This window comes from Mustela lutreola, chromosome 7 (genome assembly GCF_030435805.1).
Source record: "Mustela lutreola isolate mMusLut2 chromosome 7, mMusLut2.pri, whole genome shotgun sequence".
In the NCBI taxonomy this organism is placed as follows: Eukaryota; Metazoa; Chordata; class Mammalia; order Carnivora; family Mustelidae; genus Mustela; species Mustela lutreola.
The window spans coordinates 153,158,722-153,184,965 of record NC_081296.1 but is presented as its reverse complement, the minus strand read 5'-3'; the positions used below and the strand labels follow the sequence as shown (position 1 = coordinate 153,184,965).

Sequence of the window (26,244 nt, the reverse complement as noted above, 5' to 3'; positions counted from 1 at the left end):
GGATTCCCCACCCAAACGAGATACAAAAGAAAAGCAAAAGAAAAAGAAAAGAAAAAAAGAGAGAGAGAGAGAGACAGGAAAGAAAGGGAAGATGAAAAAGAAGGTTCAGCCCAGATGGGCCCCAAGGTAAGGTTTATGAAGTAGATAAACAAAAAGAGACAAAAAGACTGATACAAGTATATGACATGAGAAAAAATATATATATGCAAACAAAGGAAGAACCTCGTCAAAAAGAACCCCAAGTGTAAGATTTATATGCTATCAGGACAAACACAAAAACACAGAAACACTGGTGGAAGAAGAAGATGGGAGAGTTCTTATAAATTCTCAGTGTGTGTGAGGAAGGTTGTTTTGATTTTTCCTGGATGTATCTTGAGATCTTTGTTAAAGGACTCAACTTTCCTAAGATAAAGTGGATTAAAAATTTGTTTACCTATAGGGGTAGTATTGATTGGGGAAAGGGGATTACTTTGAAGTTTAACTCTCTATGAATATTAGAGGATAAAAATAAAAAGGAATAAACTAGACTAAACTAAACTAAAATTTTTAAAAAAGGAATTCAAAAACTAAAAATGCAAAAGAAAAAGATTGGTGTATGTATCAAAAAGTTCAGTTTAGAAGGGGATTATGGAATTTGATGTACTGTACAGCTCGCTGTGATGGTAAATAGGTTAAAAAAATTACCTATGTGTAAAAAAAAAATGAACCGGAATAGTGGGAACGAGTGAACAATACAAGTTTTCCTATGAAGTAGTGGTTGTTCTCTTGTAGTCCTTTTTTTTTTTTTTTCTTGGTTTGTTTTCTGGGGGAGAGGCCTGCCATGTGGATTGTCAGTCAATGATGTTTCCTGAGTTAAGTCCTCCTGCCCCCCTCAAGGGGGTGGGCTCTGAGTAAACTGGTTTTTTTCATGCTTTTGTTTTCTGGTGCTTTTTATGTTTGTTCACTTTTTTTTTCTCTCACCTTGATTGCCTTTGATGGTTTTTGTAGTTTTAAAGGAAAACAAACCGCACCCTGATCTCCCTCTCAGAGAGAAGCCTCAGTCTGGGTGCAGAGCCTAAAAAAGTTCCCCCTTGGCTGCTGGCAGAGCAGGTTCCAAGTTACAGACCCTGGAGAGTGCAGGATCTTTTGCTTGTACCCAAAGCCAAGACAGTGGTGGCTGTCTGGGAGCTCTGGACTGCCAGAGACGTTCCAAGCAGCAATCGCACACTGAGATTTTCCCGCTGGCCCAGGCTGGGAGTGCCTGGTCTTGCTAGGTCTAAGAGTGCCCGGCTTGCTTGCACCTCTTTCAGGGGTGGCTATGGGTTCTGCGAGTCTCAGGCACTGAGAACGTGGCTCAGGTCCAAGAGCACCGGGCTGGCCTTTTGTGCACTTCTGTCAGAGGAGAGTTTGGGGCATGCAGCTTAGTCTTTGAAACAATGGCGCGGGTCAAAGAGCCCTGGCCGGGCCTTTGAAACTCTCTCAGGGGAGCATGAGGGACATGCGCGTGTATCTCAGGCTTTGTAGTAGGTCTCGTGCCTTCTGCCAACCAGCATGACTCCCATCCCCTCACAGCAGCCAGAACCTCTGCATTCTCAGGCTCGCTGCAGCTTAGGGACCAAGACCTGGTTTTCTCCGCTGCACTCTCTCTGCCTTAGCACAGGGGAGGCTTTCCTGGGACTGGGGACTTAGCTAAGCCAAGCCAGAGTGAAGCCCACATGGGGAGCGCATGGTCTCAGGTCCCATGGGGTCACAGGAGGATCAGGGGTGTCTGAGTGTAGCAGAGCTCGCCGGTATTGGAGTGGGGAAGCCGACTGCAGAGACAGAGCTGAGGAGTGAGCTCTCAGCCTGGGTTACCTTAAACCGTGATCCATGTCATCGACCAAAGCTATGTGAGCAGGGATCCCACAAGATCTGGGAAGACTCCCCTGGAAGAGTCCAGGGATCTGTGGGGTTTGGAGACTCCAGGTGGTACTGTGCACCAGAGACAGAGACACTCAGTCACAGGCCGGGTGAGATCAGAGCGCAGCCAGAGGCCAGGGAGGCAGGAGTGATTGAACGCTTTTCTCCAAGGGCCCACTAAGGAGTGGGGCCCCGAGCTCTCAGTTCCTCTGGCCAGAGACTGGGAGGCTGCCATTTTCATTCCCATCCACTGGAACTCTACAGAAAGCACTCAGGGAAAAATAGCTCCCAAAAGCGAACCTGAGCGGATAACTTAGCCTGGCCCCTGGTAAGGGCGGTGCAATTCCGCCTGGGGCAACAACACATGAAAATCACTATAGCAGGCCCCTCCCCCAGAAGATCAGCAAGAAATCCAGCCAAGAACCAAGTTCACTGACCTAGAAGTACAGCAGAATTCCAGAGGAGGAGAAAGCAAAGCATGGAATTCATGGCTCTCTCCCCATGATTCATTAGTCTTACAAACTTAATTAATTTTTTTAATTTTATTTTTTCTTATTCTAATATTTTTAATTTTACTCTTACCTCTTTTAACATTTTTTAACTAGTTTATCTTAACAATACCTTTCCTTAAAAAATCTTTTTGAACCTTCATTATTATAGTCATATTTTATCCTTCATTGTATATAACCTTATTTTTGTATACCCATAGGGTTTTATCTTATAAGAAATTTTGGGATAAAACTTCTTCCAATAGATCAAAATATACTCTAAATCTAGCACAGGACTTTGTTCCAGTCTTCAGCCTCAGCAAATTTTCTCCACTTTCTTTTACTTTATGTTCCCAACCAACTTATCTTAGCAACTCCTTTTTTAGAATTTTTTTTAAAAAAATTTTCATCTTTATAGTCATATTCCATTCCTTCATCGTGTTTACTCTTTTTTTTTAAGATTTTATTTATTTATCAGAGAGAGAGAAGGGGAGAGAGCGAGCACAGGCAGACAGAATGGCAGGCAGAGGCAGAGGGAGAAGCAGGCTCCCCACTGAGCAAGGAGCCCGATGTGGGACTCAATCCCAGGACGCTGGGATCATGACCTGAGCCGAAGGCAGCTGCTTAACCAACTGAGCCACCCAGGTGTCCCATCGTGTTTACTCTTATATATGTTTTTCCTTCTTTAAAATTTGGGGAGCTATTTTCTTCTAAGAGAGCAAAGTTCACTGACCTAAAAGTCCAAGTCCATCCCCAAATTAAGTGGATGACCCTGTTCTATTCACCAGACTAATATATATATATATATATATATATATATATATATATATATACCAAATCAGAAGAGACCCCAAATCATTGGGGGGAAGAAATGGGATAAAGAAGTTCAGAAAAGAAAACTAACAAAGAAAAAAAAATAAAGAAAAAATATAAAAAGAATATGTATATATTCTTTTATATATATAGTATTAATATATATGTACACATATATGTGTGTGTGTATTCTTCTAAAGAAAAAAATATAAAAAAGAATATATAATATTCTTGCTCTCTATATAATATATAATATATAATATCCATGCCCTCTATATTACACACCACCTGGTACCCCAACCTCCCACCACCCCAGCCCCTTCAAAACCCTCAGATTGTTTTTCAGAGTCCATAGTCTCTCATGGTTCACCTCCCCTTCCATTTCCCCCAACTCCCTTCTCCTCTCTAACTCCCATATCCTCCATGCTATTTGTTATGCTCCACAAATAAGTGAAACCATATGATAATTGACTCTCTCTGCTTGACTTATTTCAATCAGCATCATCTCTTCCACTCCCGTCCATGTTGCTACAAAAGTTGGGTATTTGTCCTTTCTGATGGAGGCGTAATACTCCATAGTGTATATGGACCACATCTTCCTTATCCATTCACCCATTGAAGGGCATCTTGGTTCTTTCCACAGTGTGGCAACCATGGCCATTGCTGCTATAAACATTAGGGTACATATGGCCCTTCTTTTCACTACATCTGTATCTTTGGGGTTAATACCCAGAGTGCAATGGCAGGGTCATAGGGAAGCTCTATTTTTAATTTCTTAAGGAATCTCCACACTGTTCTCCAAAGTGGCTGCACCATCTTTCTGAGCTTCTAACTCATCTTCTCTGGTCCACCTCTGGCTGCCTTTGATTTTATTCCCCACAGACAGCAGAAATGGTTCCTGAACAACAAGGGAGTTCTTCTCTTTTTTGGAACTAAGAACTCCTGGGTCAAGAGGGTGAGTAGATGAGGCTTGCAGCAAGTGGCTTCTTTCTGCTCTTTCAGATCTTCCTCCAGCTGGTGCTTCCAACTGCTGCCTTACAAGCTGTCAGTCATTAAAACCAGTGATTACTGATACAGACAGCAACACGACTGTATCCACAAGGATTGACTTTGGGGCAAAGAAGCCTTACAGACAAAGTACATAGAGTAAAATGACCCATTTATGAATTCTACAGAATTAAAGCTAGTATAAAGTGGCATGAGAAAGAACAATATTTACGTGGGGACAGGGTAAATAAGGGAAAGAGAAGGAATTCAAGGTGGGAAATGCTGGAAATTTAGGGAGAATTGAAGCACTCACTGTCAATAAAGTTGACTGTGACACCTATGTTTGTCATATCACACACTCCATATGTGGGCTGTTGATCTTGTGTCGAATATACATGTCAAACTTATTATAGGTAATAACAAAAATGATTCTATAAGAACGCAGAGAAAGTGAAATGTTAAAGACATTAAAATACACCTACACGATGCTGATTTTCTCTGTATTTATGGTAAAGTATAATATAAGCAAAATAAATCCATCCCCATTAGAGGAAGGGATCCACATTCCTCATAGCCTGACATTCGGTCCTGTAGATGATTTGGGATGGGGGTAGCAGATCCTATTGGGGGAGCACTGACCTAGATCCTTGGGTCAATCTCACCCCGTATATGTTCATGGACACCTTACAAACACAAGTATACACACTGGAATGTTACATTATAAAAAACATTTTTTTTTCCAAAATTGGTCATTAGCACTAAATTAAAGGTATTCACAACTGCGTGGGTCACTGCCTCTCTGTCAGAATAGATCCCCAAGCTGAATATATAGTCAGAGGACATGCAAATAGGGCCTTCCCTCTTCTGATTTAACCAGCACAGACAAGATCCTGCAGCTGGGAGAGGAGCCCCAGGCCCAGGATACCCAGGTGTTCACTCAGTGATCAGGACAGAATACAGACAACTCACCATGGAATTTGTGCTGGGCTGGGTTTTCCTTCTTGCTCTTTTAAAAGGTAATTTATGAAGAAAAAAAGAAATTGAGTATATGAGTGGATATGAGTGAGAGAAACACTGGATATGTGATAGTTTCCTGACCAAGGTGTCTTCCATCTGCAGGTGTCCAGTGTGAGGTGCAGCTGGTGGAGGCTGGGGGAGACCTGGTGAAGCCTGGGGGGTCCCTGAGACTCTCCTGTGCAGCCTCTGGATTCACCTTCAGCAACTACTACATGTACTGGATCCGCCAGGCTCCAGGGAAGGGGCTGCAGTGGGTCGCAGAAATTAGCAATACTGGTAGTAGCACATACTACACAGACTCTGTGAAGGGCCGATTCACCATCTCCAGAGACAATGGCAAGAATACACTTTATCTTCAGATGAACAGCCTGAGAGCTGAGGACACAGCCATGTATTACTGTGTGAGAGACACAGTGAGGGGCCCTCAGTGTGAGCCAGGGCAGAAACCTCCCTGTTGACACAGGATGTGCTGAGCTGCAGGGGCACTCAGGGCAGCAGAGAGTGCTCAGCATCCACAGCAGAGATCAGACCCAGGAGCAGGTGCAGTGGGATAGGACTTCCTTTTGAGATCAGGGATTTCCTCTCCAGAATCTCAGCTGTCCACAAAGATATTTTTTTTTCTTCCATAGCTAATACCTCATGTTCTCCGTACAACCAACCACAAGAATATAACTTTGCCTCCACATAGTTGAGATCTCACCAGTCTCTGGGGAACTTCCCTTCATCAACCTCTTCTATGTCTCATTTTCATTCTCCACAGAAGCACATGCTGCAGATTCCCATCATCCTTGAGAAGCACCTGCACAGCCCAGGCTCTCTGCATGCTGCATGCCTGTTCTGTGACCTCAGGGGCACACACTGTCCCCACATGTTTATGACTGCCCAAGTCAGTTCTTGTTCTTCTGGCTCCAGTGTATCCTCTGGATCATTGTACATGTGGGCGAACACAGGTGATCAGGAACTGCCCTTCTGTAGGCACTGCTGCATTTCCTGGATGGAAAAGGAGTCCACCTGCTATGAGAGATGCTCAGATTTCCCCAGAAAGCGGTGGGCTGACAATCCAGAGAGGGAAACCTATCCCTGTCCTGCTGGGTCCTGGAGGGAGGGCTCCCTGTTGGTCTGGTCGCCATCTCAGAACACCACAGGAGAATAAGAAGAGAACTGTGGTGGAAAAACCCTTCTGTCTATTTGGACCTTAGTGTTACAGACAGTGGCTGACCCAGTGAACCCATAACACACACTGGAAATACAAGATTATCTTCATGAAAATGTAAGAGAGGTTCTTATAGAAAATCAAGGGAGTTAGGGGAAATTGGAAGGGGATGTGAACCATGAGAGACTATGGACTCTGAAAAACAATCTGAGGGTTTTGAAGGAGCGGGGGTTGGGAGGTCAGGGTACCAGGTGGTGGGTATTACAGAGGGCACAGATTGCATGGAGCACTGGGTGTGGTGCAAAAATAATGAATACTGTTATGCTGAAAATAAAAAATAAATTTTAATAAAATGTTTAAAAAAAAAGAACCCTTATGCCAGACACACAGACTTCTGCAGTCTTTACACCAGCACACAGGGTTGTGGGTTTCATGTGTAGTGCTGGTGTCTGCGTGAAAAGCACACTGTGGCAGAATACAGAGTCTAGTGAGGGGAAGGAGAGGAAGAATTTCCCTCAGTCACAGGTTCTGATGGACAAAGAAGTAAGTTGACATGAGATGGATTATCAGGAGAAAGAAAACAACATTTTATTACCTGTACACAGAAGTCATGTAGTGAAACTGAGACCCGGAAAGATGAATAGGCAGGCAGTTATTCTTTTCACATTTTGACAGAGAGATGACACATTTGTGAGGAATTTACAGGAAAATGAAAACACATATTGGAAGCTTTACTTAATGAGGAATTCTAGGCATAATTTTTCCTGAGGTAGGAAATTAGTAAAAGATTAGCAAGGTCTGTTTCTCCAGCTTTCTCAGACAGAAAGTCTCTATCTCTAGTGAGAAGGATGTGTTTTTACTTGTTAGTACTGGACGGGAATTACTCTTCATGTAGCAGAATTACTCCTGCCTTAAGGGGCACAGAGGAGGGTCTGAGGGGCCTTGCAGCAGGGGTCTCCTAATTACATTCCACGAAAAATAATGAGTCTGCTCCTGGCGTACATTTGGGGCAGCCAGCCATGGGCCCTACAGAAGATATTTGGAATATGAATTCCAGCATGCCAGTTCAGGAGCTCAGGAAGGATCAAGGTCCTTCCTTCAGGTCGGACTGTGTTTCCCTATGCCAGCCACAGAGAAGATTCAGAGGTGCAGGGAAAGGCATTTCACAACTTCCCCAGGATAAAAAGGGCACTGGAACAGAGCTAGGTGCTGCTGGTGGGAATGCAAAATGGCACCCTGTACAAAATATGGGCCACTCCTTTGTGAGGTGTTTCAAACACTTGACCTTATGACCAGTGACACCAACTGTATCCACAGAACTAAGTGAAGTTAGAGCACATGTGCACTCAAAACATGCACACAGATGCTTATAGGCACTGTCTTTGTAAGTCCTACATCATGGACACCACTAAGCTTTCTTCTTATAGGGGATGGTTGGACACTGTAATACTAGTTGAAGACAATAGAAGCATGAGCCTGAACAAGAATGACTTTCACTTTCATGGCCCTACATGGAAGAAGCCTGAGGCCACATGCTACATGGTCCCACCTGCACAGTATGCAATCTGCAAGGCCAAGTGCATAGAAAACTAACTGGTGTGGAAGGACAGGTTTGGACAGACGTAAGAATGACCATTTCCTTCAGCTGTGGTTACTGAGTTGTCCTATAACTTGATTCTGGTCTTGTCACATGGCTATAGTGCATAGCAGAGAGTAAACTCACCTAAATAAACTCACTTAAATAAGCTTCAGGTTCCCATATTTTTTACTTCTATAAACTTCTAATTTCCATGATTATTAGATTAATTGTATTAAATTTATGTCCAAGAATACTTTTCTCAACACCCTGTGCTAGAGTCCTTTTGAGCAGGGTAGTTGCCCAATGACTATGAAAAGTAGATAGATGAGAGAGGTAGAATATTGCAGGGGGCAGAGTCAGCTCTACTCATGAAGCCCACAGGGTTTAATGCATGACTGGAAGGTCAGGAGCTGAGATGGGTTAGAACATAATGACATCAAGGGAGTGAACACAGGACAATGGTGGAGACAGTCCGTGAGGCTTTATCTATGTAATTTATTTGGTCACTGACAATTATCATGAGGATATTGGACAAAAGCACAGTGAACTGTTGGTAAATCCTCATGAAATGAATGGAAGAGACCAGAAGGAGGAATACAGAAGGTGGATGCAGGGATGAAGACTGGCGGGCAGAGGTTATTTGAGGAAAGGTTGAAAGAGCTGTGAGTGTTATGATAGAGGGACAATGGTCACATTCCAGCACAGAGCTCTTGTCCAGCACATCCCAGAGCTCAGAACACTGGCTGAGTGAGACACTTGGAGCACCATGTAGTGAAATCAGCAAGCCCTGAAGAGGAAGAAGAACCTTGTTACGTGGGACCCTCAGGAACCTCTGACCACAGGTCCCCGCACCAGCGGCAGAAGCAAAGGTAGGCTGGGAAGAGAGGGGTTTCCTGTAGGGCTCTGCAGTTTCTATTGTTGTGAACAAATCCATGCTAAAGCCCCTATGTATGCATTAATGCCTTTGAGTCTCAATATTTCTAACAACTTCACACTATGCAGAAATGGTTCAGTTATTCCTGTGCCTTCATCAATTAAATAATTAGAAGATGCCTAATACACCAATAATGTTATTCTACGTACTCTCAATTTTTTTACCACTACAATAATAATAATTACTATTATTATTACTATGACTAATATTACTATTTTTGCTTAGCCAACACAGGTTTATTTTCTCCCACTTTTAGAAGCTAGAAAGTCCAAGGTTATGATGCTTTCATAGCTGGTTTCTGATGAGACCTCTCTTGACTTGCAGACAGCCACCTTCCTGCTGTCCTCATGTGGCTTTTCTTCAGTGTGCTCCTATAGAGAGCGAGATCCCTAGTGTCTATTCCTCTTTGTTTAAAGATATCAGTCCTATCTGATTAGGATCTCACTCTTATGATCTGCTTTAACCTTAGTTATCACTTTTCTTTTTTTAATTATTTCTTTTCAGTGTTCCATAATTCATTGTTTATGTCCCACACCCAGTGCTCCATGCAATATGTGCCCTCCATAATACCCAACACCAAGCTCACCCAACGACCCACCCCCCTCTCCTGCAAAACCCTCAGATTGTTTCTCAGAAGCACATAGTCTCTCATGGTTCATCTCCCTCTCTGATTTAACCCAACACCCTTCTCCTCTCCATCTCCCCCCATGTCCTCCATGTTATTCCTTATGCTCCACAAGTAAGTGAAACCATATGATCATTGACTCTCTCTGATTGACTTATTTCACTCAGCATAATCTCTTCCAGTCACATCCATGCTGATACAAAAATTGGCTATTCAAATGGCTTCATTGGAGAAGTGTTTGTTCATGTCTTCTGCCCATTTTTTGACATTATTATCTGTTTTGTGTGTGTTGAATTTGAATAGTTCTTTATAGACCCTGCATATCAGCCTTTTGTCTATACGGTCATTTGCAAATACCTTCTCCCATTCCGTGGGTTGCCTCTTTGTTTGTTTCCTCTACTGTGCAGAAACTTTTGATCATGATGAAGTCTGAAAAATTCATTTTTGCTTTTGTTTCCTTTGTGTTTGGAGACATATCTTGAAAGAAGTTGCTGTGGCTGATATTGAATAGATTACTGCCTATGTTCTCTTCTATGATTCTGATGGATTCCTGCCTCGTGTTGAGGTCTTTTATCCATTTCAAGTTAATCTTTGTGTATGGATTAAAAGAATGGTCGAGTTTCATTCTTCTGTTCTTAGCTGTTCAATTTTCCCAGCATGGCTTTCTTTTTGCCATTGGATATTTTTTGCTACTTTGTCGAAGATTGTTTGACCATAGAGTTGAGGGTCCATATCTGGGCTCTCTACTCTGTTCTACTGGTCTATGTGTCCGTTTTTGTGCCAGTACCAGGCTCTCTTGGTGATTACAGCTTTTTAATATAGATTGAAATCAGGCAACATGATATCCTTAACTTTGTTTTTCTTTTTCAACATTTCCTTGGCAATTTGGGGTCTCTTCTGGTTCCATACCACTTTTAAGATTCTTTGTTCCAGCACTTTGAAAAATGTTGATCTTATTTTGGTTGGGATGGCATTGAAAGTATTGATTCCTGTGGGCAGCAGAGACGCTTTAACAATGTTTATTCTTCAGATCCCTGAGCATGAAATGTTTTTCCATCTTTTTGTGTGGTCTTCAATTTCTTTCATGAGTGTTCTGTAGTTTATCAAGTATAGATCATTTACCTCTTTGGTTAAGTTTATTTCATGGTACCTTGTGTTTTTTGGTGCTATTGTAAATGGAATTGATTTCCAAATTCTCTTTCTACAGTTACATTCTTAGTGTGTAACAAACTAACTGAATTTTGTGCATTGATTTTATCTGTGTAATCACTTAGGTTTGAAAGGCATGATCTATTAGCTGTTAGAAGGACAGATCTGCCCAGACCTTTAGGAAAATTAAATCAACCAATATCTACAAGGAGGTATCGCTAACCTATGCAGAGTCTATACTTAATCAGAAAATAACTGAAGATATATTTGATTACTTGGAATATGCCATAGGTGGCATTAAAATATATTTTATGTAGGAACATATGGTGTTTAAAATATTACCAATTATAGACATTTGCATCCTGTTTGTTCATAATGATCAATTCCTCTCTAATGACTTTTAAAATGAAATAAACTTATCTAATCTCCATCTATCATCTATCTGTTCTCTAGTCATCTGACCACTATTTGATGTCTATTCATGTAAATTAATACTTATCTTATTGTTGTAAGACTTTTGGGAATATGTACATAGTACCTGAAACCTCTTATTAGACCTGTAATGTTTAGATCCTAATAATCTCCAGGTCATTCACTCCATTTCCTTCAAAGTATTTGAGAATCATTAACTCTATGCATGAATTAGTGACCATCTCTGTATTGCAATTTACTTGAAAGAAATCCCTTCCTCTCAGAGTTAACAGGCTCCTGTGTGATGTGGATTTCTCAGGAGAAGGAAGGTCCCTCCAAGCACTGGAGTTGTACCTGCAGACAACAGAGCAGGTGCCTTGTGTTGGTGTCTGTGCACTTGAGGACCTGCACTGCACTTACAAGCTTTGCAGACGTCTTGGCAGACAAAGCCCTTCACCAGAGACCATCAGGATCAAAGGTCTGCAGGAGTGCCTCTGTCGTGCCAGTAGTTGCTCATGTGAAGTCAAGTAACTCAGTGCAGAAACTAAAAGAAATGGAATCTTGGGACCCAGGACCCTTTAATTATCATTGTGTTTACAGCAGAGTTGGCATCAATATAAAATTTTTCTAGCAAAGATGTCTGGGATGACTGTTGATATTGAGTGTATTTAACACTAGATTTGGAAAGCTGTAGCCATAGAATGTGGATCCTGCCCATATAGCCATGGCAAAGGTAGCCTTGGAAGCCAGCTCTCTGGACTAATACTACTTGCAGTTTTAGCAGTACTGGGGTAAAAGCAGAAGCTCCTGTGACCCCTAAAACTGTGACCCCTGGGACTAACTCAGTGATTCATCACTTACATACAACACCTAGTGTTCATCAAAACTATAGCTTTCTTTCATGCTCATCATCCATCTCCCCAGTCCTCACTCATCTCCCTCCATCAACCTGCGGTCTGTTCTCTATTACTAAGAGTCACTTGTGGTTGTTTCCCTCCCTCCTCTTTTTTCTTTTGCCACGTCCCTTATATACACCTCTTTTCCTTCACAAATTCCACATATGAGTCATAAATGGGAGAAGATAATTGCAAAGACATATCTGATAATGTCCATAATCTATAAAGACTTTACCACACTCAACATGCAAATAATTCAGTTAAGAAATGGGAAGAAGAAAGGAATAAACATTTATTGAAGGAAGACTCCAGAAGGATATCAGATACATGAAAAGGCACTCAACCTCAGTCATCATAGGGTGTCACAGCCTGTGCGACAAACCGACCAGGAACGTGAGGGTAAGAGGATGTGAAAATAAATTAAGAGACAAAGAAATGGAGACAGGAGGACCACCAAGGAGGATGTCCAATAGTGCCAAAGTTTATTTTGCAGAGTTCTGATTTATACCACACAGTAAGGGAATCACCTCCTGTACATCTGGTGTTAGTTTCTATTTTGGCCTGAGAGTTGCTGGCCATGCAGAGATATCAGATAGCCTTGACCTTCATGGTTTGGACACTTAGGCCATAACTCAATATTCACAAAACACAGGAGCCTTATTAGCTTAGTCTTGAGAGAGCAGCTGCAATGGCAACAAGCCAAACCTCACAATGTTCTCATAACAATCACCAGAGAGACACTGTGGCACTCTAGCTTGCCACCTGTGAAGGTCCTCGGTTGAAGAGGTTCCCAAGAACTGTTGCTCTATTGGGTTAACCCCTTCTAGGCATGAGGCCCCAAACATCGGGAAAGCACAAATCAAAACCATGGAAAGATGTTACCTCATACCTGTCAGAATGACTAAAATCCAATAACTGCTGAACACAATTCTCAGATCTATGGCAATTTCATTAGTGATTGACATCAAATATAGTTGGAAACATATAGAGACATGGCTTCTAGGTCTACCACTCCAAGACAAGTAGTTGACCCTCACCTTACTCAGAGACATTTCCCATATAATAGAACCTATGAAAATATACCCTCGGGAGGGAAAGACTTCAGCAGTTTGAGGGCACCTGATACATCGTAGGGACTTAATTCAAGATTCCTGCTCATCTCTGAATATAATAAATAGAGCAGGATATTGTAGTCAAGGAGCAGAGTGAGTATCTCAAGTAAAGGAAGTAAGTATGAGGACAATCTGTAATGGTTATGCTGAGTGGTAACTCCTCATATGCTGGATAAGTTGGGAAGAGCGAAGAGGAGTCCTTGTATCTCTGCAAGGGTATGTGACACCTACTGGTGCACTGGGATCATCAGGGTGCTCTCACAATCCTTCTGAATCAAAAACCATGAAGCGCATGATCCAGGACAAGAGTTGGATTGGGCATGGTCTCCTCTCAAGGGCTTCTAGCTAAATTCTCTGTTCAGTTCTCCCATAAAGGACACAGTAAACATTTTGTAAATCTGTCAAAATACAGAAGAGTCCTCCATTTTTTCAGAATAAATCATCAAAATGGTCATAACCACATTTGCCAAGGGCAAAGCATTGGGATGAACATAATTGATATCATCATCGAAATAAATATGAATGTAGAAGTACAGTGACCCCCATTTCAAAGATGAAGAATTGTCTTTAACAGCATGCTTTCTGATTTCAGGTGTTCTGAGGTTAACTGCTTAACTAATAATTCCATTCATTTATCTTTATTGAAGTTTACCATTGATGTCTTCCAAGAGATCAGGTGTATACGCCCCTTGTGTTTGTTGATAACCCACAGTGTCTTCAGCAGCTCTGTGATTCTCTGTCAATGGTTCTCAGTGTCTCCAAGTTTCTGTGACAGAAAGACCTGGTCTCCACACATCAGTCTACTGGGACTTCTGCAAATTTAGGAAGCCTGCAAATCTCATGTCCAACTCTGTTATGCAGAAGGTTAAAGGGAGCAAATAGATCCCATGGTGAGGAGCACAGACTCACACTCTGGGGCTTAATTTCACCTGATGTGTACCCCTGGACGTTCAAACTACAATTCTGTGCTGCAGTGTGTACATATCCACCTGCAAAACAGTGGTAAAATTAGTACCTACATCACAATAATGGGGTGCCTATGTGAAAAAATGAAGATAATGGGTGCTAAGTAGTTTCTCTAGGAAAGTGACAAAATAAAAGAGCATGGTTTCCTCAAAGATATCTTGGTGAACAAACTCCACCAGGAACCTCACGAATGCTCTAGGTCACTGCCATCTTGAGGATGCTACCTGGCAAATGTGTTATATACGCAGAGAATATGTAAATATGGCCTTCCCTCTGCAGATTAAAACAGCTTAGCCCTGACTCTGCAGCTGGGAGAGGAACCCCAGCACAGTATTTCCAGGTGGTCCATTCAGTAATCAAGACAGAACATTGACAATTCACCATGGAGTTTGAGCTTGGTTGGTTATTCCTTGTTGCTCTTTTAAAAGGTAATTCATGGTGAGCAAGAGACGTTAAGGATGTGAGTGGATATGACTTAGAGAAACCATGGATGTGTGACAGTTTCCTCACACGGACGTCTATGTCTGCAGATGTCCAATGTGAGGTGCAGCTGGTGGAGTCTGAGGGAGACCTAGTAAAGCCTGGGGGTCCCTGAGACTCTCCTGCGCAGCCTCTGGATTTACCTTCAGTAGCTACGGCATGAGCTGGGTCAGCCAGGCTCCAAGGAAGGGGCTGCAGTGGGTCGCATATATTAGCTATGATGGAAGTAGCACAAACTATGCAGACTCTGTGAAGGGTGAGTTCACCATCTCCAGAGACAATGACAAAAACATGCTGTATCTGCAGATGAACAGGCTCAGAGCCCTGGACACAGCCCTGTATTACTGTGCAAGAGACAGCGTGGGAGGACATCAGCTTGAGTCCAGACACAAATCTCACTCTAAGAGGGATCTGGACCACCACGGGTGTACAATAACCACCAGTTCTGTCTTTAAGCACAGGAGTAGATGCAGATGGAGGTTATGGGCAGGTTTCCTGTAAGGCTCTGGGGATTACTCTCCATAGAACAGTTTTCATCAGGGACCCTCTCTGCACACATGATTCAGTGCTTACCTCTTCACTCTCTGACTTCAAAAGTTTATTCTAAGGGAAATAATTATACTAAAATGCACAAAATATCTTCGCCCATTCCGTGGGTTGCCTATTTGTTTTCTTGACTGTTTCCTTTGCTGTGCAGAAGCTTTTGATTTTGATGAAGTCCCAAAAGTTCATTTTCGCTTTTGTTTCCTTTGCCTTTGGAGACATATCTTTTTTTTTAATTTTTTTTTTTATTTTCAGCATAACAGTATTCATTATTTTTGCATCACACCCAGTGCTCCATGCAATCCGTGCCCTCTATAATACCCACCAACTGGTACCCCAACCTCCCAACCCCCCTTTCAAAACCCTCAGAATGTTTTTCAGAGTCCATTGTCTCTCATGATTCACCTCCCCTTCCAATTTACCCCAACTTCCTTCTCCTCTCCATCTCCCCATGTCCTCCATGCTATTTGTTATGCTCCACAAATAAGTGAAACCATATGATAATTGACTCTCTCTGCTTGGCTTATTTCACTCAGCATACTCTCTTCCAGTCCCGTCCATGTTGTTACAAATGTTGGGTATTCATCTTTTCTGATGGAGGCATAATACTCCATAGAGTATATGGACCATATCTTCCTTATCCATTCGTCCGTTGAAGGGCATCTTGGTTCTTTCCATAGTTTGGCGATCGTGGCCATTGCAGCTATAAGCATTAGGGTATAGATGGCCCTTCTTTTCAAGACATCTGTATCTTTGGGGTAAATACCCAGGAGTGCAATGGCAGGTTCATAGGGAAGTTCTATTTTTAATTTCTTGAGGAATCTCCACACTGTTCTCCAAAGAGGCTGCACCAACTTGCATTCCCAGCAACAGTGGAAGAGGGTTTCCCTTTCTCCACATCCCCTACAACACATGTTGTTTCCTGTGTTGCTAATTTTGGCCATTCTAACTGGTGTAAGGTGATATCTCAATGTCGTTTTAATTTGAATCTCCCTGATGGCAAGTGATGATGAACATTTTTTCATGTGTCTGATAGCCATTTGTATGTCTTTATTGAAGAAGTCTCTGTCCATATCTTCTGCCCAGTTTTTTGATATGATTGTCTGTTTTGTGTGTGTTGAGTTTGAGGAGTTCATTATAGATCCTGGATATCAACCTTTTGTCTGTACTGTCATTTACAAATAGCTTCTCCCATTCCGTGGGTTGCCTCTTTGTTTTCTTTACTGTTTCCTTTTTTTTTTAAATTTGTATAATATTTTTATTTTTTATAAACATATATTTTTATCCCCAGGGGTACAGGTCTGTGAATCACCAGGTTTACACACTTCACAGCACTCACCAAAGCACATACCCTCCCCAATGTCCATAATCCCACCCCCTTCTCCCAAACCCCCTCCCCCCAGCAAACCTCAGTTTCTTTTGTGAGATTAAGAGTCACTTATGGTTTGTCTCCCTCCCAATCCCATTTTCTTTCATTTTTTGAAAGAAGTTGCTGTGGCTGATATTGAAGAGATTAGTTCCTATGTTCTCCTCTAGGATTCTGATGGATTCCTTTCAAACACTGAGGTGGAGCATAACAAATAGCATAGAGGACATGGGGAGATAGAGAGGAGAAGGAAGTTGGGGGAATTTGGAAGGGGAGGTGAACCATGAGAGACTATGGACTCTGAAAAACAATCTGAGGGTTTTGAAGGGGCACGGGTGGGAGGTCGGGGTACCAGGTGGTGGGTATTATAGAGGGCATGGATTGCATGGAGCACTGGGTGTGGTGCAAAAATAATGAATACTGTTATGCTGAAAATAAATAAAAAATAAATTTTAAAAAATCACAAAAAAATGCACAAAATACAGAGCCACTAACATTGTTTATTCCTGTCCTAAAATACCAATCAATCACAAATATCCTGATGGTTATCAACTTTACAGGAATCCCAGAGGCACACAGTATGCAGCACAGTCACCCAGATTAACCTGTACACTTGATAGAAGGAGCATAAAGTGTATGCTGGACATGAGGCCACAGAGGCATCAACAGTCTAAAGCAAAAGAAGAAAGGTGCTTGGTGGGGGTGGGTGGTGTCACTATCTTAAACAAAGTTCACAGCATCAATATTAGCGACAACAAGGTAAAGCAGTGAAACCTACAACACGTGTGTTTCGGATGTGGAGTATGAACATTACACACACGCACTCACTCTCTCTTTCTTTCTCTCTCTCTCTCTCTCTCTCTCACACACACACTTATTCACTCACACAAGAGAGTAAAACCTTCATCACTTTCCCCTAATTTTTCTGCAGCAAAGGTGGTCCTAAGAGAGAAATATACAGCATATAGGAAGACATCAAGAAGCAAGAAAAATTTGAAAGGCACACTAACGTGTTGCACCTGGGTGGCTCAGTGGGTTAAGCTTCTTCCTTTGTCTCAGGTCATGATCTCAGCGTCCTGGAATTGGGCCCCACATCAGGCTCTCTGCCCAGTGGAGAGTCTGCTTTCCCCTCTCTTTCTCTCTGCCAGCATCTGCCTACTTGTGATTTCTCTCTCTGTCAAATAAATACAAAAAAAAAAAAAAAAAAAAAAACCTCTAAAAAATGAAAAAGAGTCCAGCTAATGTTACATCTGAAGGATCTGGAGAAAGTACAATGACTAAAGCCTAAATACAGCAAAAGGAAGGAAATACTAGAGACTAGAGCAGAAATAAATGATATAAAATTCTAAAAAAAGAGAGAACAAGTTTAAAAAAAAAAGTTTGTTTCTCTGAAAAAAAAATAAAATTGAGAAACCTCTGCCTAGATTTATCAAAAATAAAAGAGAAATCCCCAAATAAATAACATCAGAAATCAATATATTGGGGTGCCTGGGTGGCTCAGTGGGTTAAGGCCTCTGCCTTCGGCTCAGGTCATGATCCCAAGTTCCTGGGTTCAAGCCCCGCATCTGGCTCTCTGCTCAGCAGGGAGCCTGCTTCCCTTCCTCTCTCTCTGCCTGCTTCTCTGCCTACTTGTGATCTCTGTCTGTCAAATAAATAAATAAAATTAAAAAAAAAGAAATCAATATATTTCTCTGGGGAACAAACAGTGTTTTGGAGAGGTGGAGGTCAGGGGATGGGTTAATTTGGTAATAGGCAATAAGGACACGTGTTGGATGAGCACTGGCTGTTATACACAAATAAAGAATTGTTGAATACAGCAGCCAAAAGTAATGGTGGCTAACTGAAAATAATTTTAAAAGGAATTTAAGCAGATAATATTGTGAGAATATATAAATAAATAAATAAATATAGAATTCTAGGAAGAATATTCCCCAGTCCAAATCCTGAAATTATACTCAAAATTTTGTGTTCAAACCAGGGGTGGTTGGGGGGGGGGATGGGATAACTGGCTGATGGGCATTAAGGAGGGCACGTGATGGAATGAGCAGAGGTGTTATACGCAACTGATAAATCACTAAATCTACCCCTGAAACCGGTAATGCAGTGTGTTTTAACTGAACTGAATTTAAATTAAAAAATTTAAAACATAAAATAAGAAATCAGGGGTGGTTGGGTTACATTGAGAGAGTATGTGCTATAGTGAGTGCTGAGAAGTGTTTAAGTCTGAGGATTCACAGACCTGTATCACTGGGACTAATAATACATTATATGTTAATAAAAATTAAATAAAAAAGAAATCAGTCTAATCTAGTGTGTCATTCAAAGTTCTTGTTTTGAAAAATGCCACTGGAATTTTGATAGAGATGGCTGGAAGTATAGATTGCTCTGGACAGTATAGATATTTTAACAATGTTTATTCTTCCAATCCATGAGCATGGAATGCTTTTTCATCATTTTGTGCTGGAACAAGCACTCCTAAAATTTGTATGGAACCAGAAAAGACATTGAACTGCTAAGGAAATGTTGAAAAAGAAAAAGAAAAAAAAAACTGGGACATCACATTACGTGATTTCAAGCTTTACTACAAAGCTGTGATCACCAAGACATCATGGTACTGGCACATAAACAGACATATACACCAGTGGAACAGAGGAGAGAGCCCAGTTTGGACCCTCAACTTTATGGTCAAATAATCTCTGACAAAGCAGGAAAAATTACACAGTGGGGGAAAAAAAAACTAATGATGTACTGCATGCTCACTAGCATAACACAATAATTTTTAAAATGCTAGAAATAGAAAAAAAAAAGAAAAACATTCTCTTCACACATTAGAATACTGCTGAGTGAAATCAGTCAAGCAGAGAGAGTCAAATATCATATGGTTTTGCTTATTTGTGAACCATAAAGAAGAACACAGAGGACAGGGGGAGATGGAGAGGAGAAGGGAGTTGGGAGAAATTGGAGGAGGAGATGAACCATGAGAGTCTGTGGACTAGAAGGAACTAACTGACGGTTTTGGAAGGGAGGGGGATAGGAGTTTGGGTGAGCCTGGTGGTGGGCATTATGGAGGGCAAGTATTGCATGGAGCACTGGGTGTGGTACATAAACAATGAATTCAGTAACGCTGAAAAGAAATTTAAAAATAAATAATTTTTTTAAAGAAAGAAAGGAAGCAAACAGGTGACTAATCCACACGAAGTCAGCACACTCCAATTTCAAACTAGATTACAAAACCATTTTCATGAAAACAGTATGGTACTGGCATTAAAAACAGACACACAGGACAATGGAACACAAAAGAAAGCTTGGAAACTGATAATCCTAGTATGTTTGGCAAAATTTATTCATTCATATATTAAAGATATATTTCAACTTGACTTTGATAGAATTATTAACTCTGAATGGGAATTTATAATCTTGATGTCCCGTATCAACATTCCCTACCAATAAATGCATTGAAAAATATATATTTATTTATTTGACAAAAAGAGATCACAAGTAGGCAGAGAGGCAGGCGGAGTGGGTGAAGCAGGCTCCTGGCTAGGCAGAGAGCCTGATGGAGGGCTGGATCCCAGGACCACAGGATCATGACTTGAGCCACAGGCAGAAGTTTTAACCCACTGAGGTGCCCAGAAGCTCGATAAATGCATTACTTAAACAAACAAACAAACAACAACAACAACAACAAAAAGAATACCACATACTGTCTAAGTGCTCTCAGTGATCTTTGTAGATCAGTGATCTACAAACAAAGCAATCGTTGTTTTTAACTTGTAAAGAACTGAACCTAAGTCTGGAGCTAAATATATACTCAGAGGACATGCAAATAGGGTCTTCCCTCCACTGAATAAAACAGCCCAGCCTGGACCATGCAGCTGGGAGAGGAGCCCCAGCCCTGGGATTTCCAGGTGTCCACATTCACTGATCAGGGCAGAACACCAAGAACTCACCATGAAGTTTGTGCTTGGCTGGATTTCCCTTGTTACTCTTTTAAAAGGTAATTCATGGTGAACAACAGACATTGAGGATGTGAGTGAATATGAGTGAGAGAAACCATGGGTGTGTGACAGTTTCCTGACCAGGATGTCTTGTGTCTGCAGGTGTCCAGTGTGAGGTGCAGCTGGTGGAGTCTGGGGGAGACCTGGCGAAGCCTGGGGGGTCCCTGAGACTCTCCTGTGCAGCCTCTGGATTCACCTTCAGTAACTATGGCATGAGCTGGGTCCGGCAGACTCCAGGGAAGGGGCTGCAGTGGGTCGCATATATTAGCAGTAGTAGTAGTTACACATACTATGCAGACTCTGTGAAGGGCCAATTCACCGTCTCCAGAGACAATGGGAAGAACACGCTGTATCTGCAGATGAGCAGCCTGAGAGCTGAGGACACGGCCATGTATTACTGTGCGAGAGACACAGTGAGGGGAAATCAGTGTGAGCCCAGACACAAACCTCAAACTACAAGGGTATCAGACCAGCAGAGGGTGCACACTCCTCACCAGTTCTGTCTTTAATCCCAGGAGCAGGTGCAGATGGAGTCTATGACATATTTCCTGCCAGGGTCTGAGGTTTCCTCTCCATAGAGCAGTTTCCCCAAGGAGCCTTCTTGACATCATTCTGTGCTTACCTATTCACTCTCTGACTTAGAAACTTAGTTGTAGCAGGAAGACAAATATACAAAAAGATGTCAGTTACATTAGTTTCCTCTTGTCCTTAAATACCAATAAATTACAAATATCCTGATGCAGGTCAACAGAACCTTCATAAGAATCTCAGTGGCAATCACTGTGGATCACAAGAACCTCCATCGGAGCCAGAAGATCACACGCACACACACACACACACACACACACACACACACACTCACACACACACACACACACACACATACACACAGGAGTATAAAACCTCCACTAAAAAAATAAAATTAAATTTCAGAAAATAGTAGAAAAACTCTATCACCATCCTGTAACTTCTCTGCAGCAAAGGCGTTCCTAAGACAGAAATACACAGCATACAGGAAGACCTCAAGAAGCAAGAAAATTCTCAAATAAACAACCTAACATTAAAGGTGCTAGAGAAAGAGCAGCTGAATCTTAAATATAGCAGAAGGAAGGAAATAGCAAGATTAGAGCAGGAAGAAATTATATAAAAACTAAGAAACACAGAACAGATCAAAGAAACCAGGGTCTGCATATTTTTTTTCTAACTCAATTAGATATGATATAATATTCAACACTCCATCTGTTCAGTATAAAACCATGTGCTCATCATGTCACATGATCCTTTGTGGGAAAAAAAAAAAACAACACAATACATCTCAGAATCCTCCACTTAAATTTACCAAAATAAAAGAGAAAGGGCCCAAATAAATAATAAAGGACTCTAAGTGGTCCAGTGTGTCATTCAAAGCACGTATTTCCTTGGTGCATAAACAATGAATTCTGGAACTGAAAAAAAAAATTTAAAAACTTGAAAAAAGTCTATATTATTTTTTAATATTTACTTAGCCAGCATATAGTACATTATTAGTTTTTGGTGAAATGTTCAAAGATTCATTAGTTGTGTATAACACTCATCACGTCACCTGCCCTCCTTAATCCCCATCACCTGGCTGCCCCATTCCCCACCACCCTCACTTCTATAACTCTTGTTTGTTTCCCAGAATCCAGAGTCTCTCATGGTTTGTCTCACTCTCTGATTTCTTTTATTTTATTTTATTTTATTTTATTTTATTTTATTTTATTTTATTTTTCAGTGTTCCAAGATTCACTGCTTATGCACCGCACCCACTGCTCCATGCAATACGTGCCCTCCTTAACACCCACCATCAGGCTCACCCTTGCCTCCACCCCCCTCCACTCTAAAACCCTTAGTTTGTTTCTCAGAGTCCACGGTCTCTCATGTTTCATATCCCTCTCCAAATTACTGCAATTCAGTTTCCCTTTCCCTCTCCTAATGTCCTTCATGTTATTCCTTATGCTCCACAAGTAAGAAAAACCATATGATAATTGAATTCTCTGTGGTCCTCCTCACTATTCCTTATGCTCCACGTAGAAGTGAAACCACAGCATAATTATCATTCTTTGCTTGACTTATTCTACTTCACATAACACCCTCCGGTTCCATCCAAGTCAATGAAATGGTATGTATTCATCCTTTCTGATGGCTGAGTAATATTCAATTGTATATATGGACCACATCGTCATTTTCATACCATTTATATATGGAAGAACACCTCAGTTCCTTCCACAGTTTGCTATAGTGAACATTACTCCTTTAAATATTGGGGCTCATGTACCCCTTTTTTCACTGCACATGTTTCTTTGGGGTAAATAGTAGTGCAGTGGCTGAGTCAAAGGGTAGTTCTATTTTTAACTTTTTGAAGAACCTAGACACTGTTTTCCAAAGTGACTGTAACAACTTTCATATCCATCAACAGCATAAGAGGGTTCCCCTTTCTCCACAACCTCTTCAACATTTGTTGTTCCCTATCTTGTTAATTTTAGTCTCTCTAAATCGTATAAGGTAATATATCATTGTATTTTTTAATCACAACATTCCAAACTTTATTGCATTCTTACTGTAGAACCTGTCAAGTGATTTTAGCTTTTTAAATTTTTTAAATTTCTTTCCAGTGTACCAGAATTCATTGTTTATGTACCATGCCCAGTGTTCCATGAAATATGTGCCCTCCATAATACCCACCACCGGGCTCACCCAACCTCCAAACCCCCGCCCCTTCAAAAGCCTCATATTGTTTTTTCAGAGTCCACAGTCTCTCCTGCTTCATCTTCACCACCAATTTCCCTCAATTCCCTTCTCCTCTCCATCTCCCTATGTCCTCCATGTTATTTGTTTTGCTCCACAAATAAGTGAAACCATATGATAATTGACTCTCTGCTTGACTTATTTCTTTTTTTTTAATTTTTTCAATTTATTTATTTTCAGAAAAACAGTATTCATTATTTTTCACCACACCCAGTGCTCCATGCAATCCGTGCCCTCTATAATACCCACGACCTGGTACCCCAACCCCCCTCACCCCCACCACTTCAAACCCCTCAGATTGTGTTTTAGAGTCCATAGTCTCTCATAACTCACCTTCCCTTCCAATTTCCCCCAACTCCCTTCTCCTCTCTAACTCCCCTTGTCCTCCATGCTATTTGTTATGCTCCACAAATAAGTGAAACCATATGATAATTGACTCTCTCTGCTTGACTGATTTCACTCAGCATAATCTCTTCCAGTCCCATCCATGTTGCTACAAAAGTTGGGTATGGAGGCATCATACCCCATAGTGTATATGGACCACATCTTCCTTATCCATTCATCCGTTGAAGGGCATCTTGGTTCTTTCCACAGCACTGGGTGTAATGCATAAAGAATGAATTCTGGAATACTGAAAAGAAATTTTTTTTTAAACTGAACATATTGTGCTCTTTGTCATCTTTGGAATGTTGCCTATCAAAAAAAAAAAAAAGTAAATAAAAACGTTTAAAAAAGTAATAAATATCATGGTCTTGTCAAGTATTTGAGCAATAGAAGTAGAAATAAAGTTAAACTTAATACAATTACAAAATTATATATGCTAGAAAATTAAAGCTTGTGTAAGGTAACATGAGATCATTAGTAATGTGGGGACAGAGTGAAGAAGGAATGAGGAAGGAAGAATTTCAAAGAAAATACATGAAATTTTGTGGGAAATTGATTTGCTTGCTCTGGATAATGCTGATTCTGACAAAAGGGTTTACCATATCACACAATCTACACTTGTGCATTTCATCCTGTGTGAAGTACACTCATCACAGCTATTGCAGATAATGCCGGAGATGACTTGGGAGGAACGTAGAGATACTGAAATGTTAGAGACTTGAAAATAGAACTGCACAAACACTAATTCTCTCTACTTTTTAGAGAAAATCTAAAAGAAGCAAAATCATCTTGTCCCCATCAACAGCAGAGATTCCACCTTCCTCATGAACCTGCCCACTCTGTCCTAAAGGCGATTCAGAGGACATGAGGTCTGTGGGGGGAGGACCCCAGGCCAATTCCTGGGGCTCACACCCCACACATGCTCTTGGACACCTTACACAACCTCTATAATTATGGGTGTATGTTCAAAACTCTTTATGGTGTAACATGAAACAAACACCCCAAGATGTGGGTAAATGTGTAGAAAGAGCACAGGAGGCCAAGTGTGTACTCTGGAAAATCATATAATAAAAAAATAATTTTTCCCAAATCCTGTCAATGCCACAAAGTCACAGCAGTCACACCTGCTCTGGTCACTGCCCTCTCCATCAGCTTAGATCTCAAGCTGGATATATAGTTAGAGGGCATGCAAATATGGACCTCCCTCTGCAGATTAAAACAGCCCAGTCTGGACCCTGCAGCTTGGAGAGGAAACCCAGCCACGGGATTTCCAGCTGTTCCCACTCAGTAATTAGGAGAGGACAGAGAAAACTCACCATGGAGTTTGTGCTGGGCTGGGTTTTCCTTGTTGCTCTATAATTTATAAGGTAATTTACACAGAATAAGAGACCGTGAGTGTGAGAGTGGATATGAGTGAGACAAAGAGTGGGTGTGTGACAGTTTCCTGACAAGGATGTCTTGTGTCTGCAGGTGTCCAGTGTGAGATGCAGTTGGTGGAATCTGGGGGAGACCTAGTGAAGCCTAGTGGGTCCCTGAGACTCTCCTGTGCAGCCTCTGGTTTCACCTTCAGCAGCTACTACATGAACTGGTTTCGCAAGCCTCCAGGGAAGGGGCTGCAGTGGGTCGCATATATTAGCTATGATGGAAGCAGCACAAGCTATGCAGACTCTGTGAAGGGCCAATTCACCATCTCCAGAGACAACGGCAAGAACACGCTGTATCTGCAGATGAACAGCCTGAGAGCCAAGGACACGGCCATGTATTACTTGCAACAGACACAGTGAGGGGACATCAGTGTGAGCCCAGACACAATCCTCACTGTAGGACGGGATCTGGACCACCAGGGGGTGCACACCACTCACCAGTTCTGTCTTTAAGCCCCAGGAGCAGGCACAGCTGATGATATGGGCAGGTTTCCTGTCAGGGCATTTGCCATTCGTGCCTTCAAGCTTTTTCCCCAAGGGAGCCTCTCTGGACACATGATTCTGGGATTCCTCTTCAGTCTCTGATTTAGAAATTTGGGACAACAACTTTATGAACAGCACAAAAGACAGTGTCAATTATACTTGCTTGTTCCTGTCTCAAAATACCGATGAATTACAAATATCTCCATATGTGTCATCTGAACCTTACAGGATTCCCAGCTACACTCTCTGTTCATTAGAAGATCACCAAGCTCAGTGTGCAAGCTTGTCAAAACCAGTGTAAAGTGCGTGCTGGATATGAGCCTACAGAGGCATCAAAAATGAAAAGGAAGAGAATTAACAGCCCTGGTACAGTGTCAAACTTGAACTGTACTCACAGTATCAATATTAATGACAACATGGAATAGAAGAGGAAACCTGCACCAGGATGTTGTGTGGATAGAGTTTGAAGGTCACAAACAATCACAGAGACACACATACACACCCAAGTGAATATAAAATTTTTAAATATAATTTTATTTTCTCAGAGTTCCAAGAATCATCGTTTATGCACCACACCTTATGCTCCATACACTAGATGCCCTCCTTAATACCGAACACCAGGCTCATCCATCCCCACACCCCCTTGCTTGCAAAACACTCAGTTTGTTTCTCAGAGGCCACAGTCTCTCGTGGTTCATCTCCCCCTCTGATTCACCCCATTTCACTTTTTCTTTCCTTCTCCTAATGTCATCTGTGTTATTCCTCATGCTTCACAAGTAAGTGAAACCACAT

General features: G+C 41.6%; 2 gene segments (V, D, J or C); both read left to right on the top strand.

Moving 5' to 3' along the window:
- Positions 1–25,334, top strand: part of LOC131835184 (immunoglobulin heavy variable 3-74-like) — a 35,261-nt gene extending 9,927 nt beyond the window's left edge. The window contains 1 exon segment of the V gene segment in view: positions 25,016–25,334. Coding sequence covers positions 25,016–25,329 — 314 coding nt within the window.
- LOC131835176 (immunoglobulin heavy variable 3-11-like) lies at positions 5,056–20,919 on the top strand. The segment is given in 2 exon segments: positions 5,056–5,182; positions 20,498–20,919. Coding segments are annotated over 2 exon segments (453 nt in total).
- Positions 25,335–26,244: the final 910 nt, after the last annotated feature.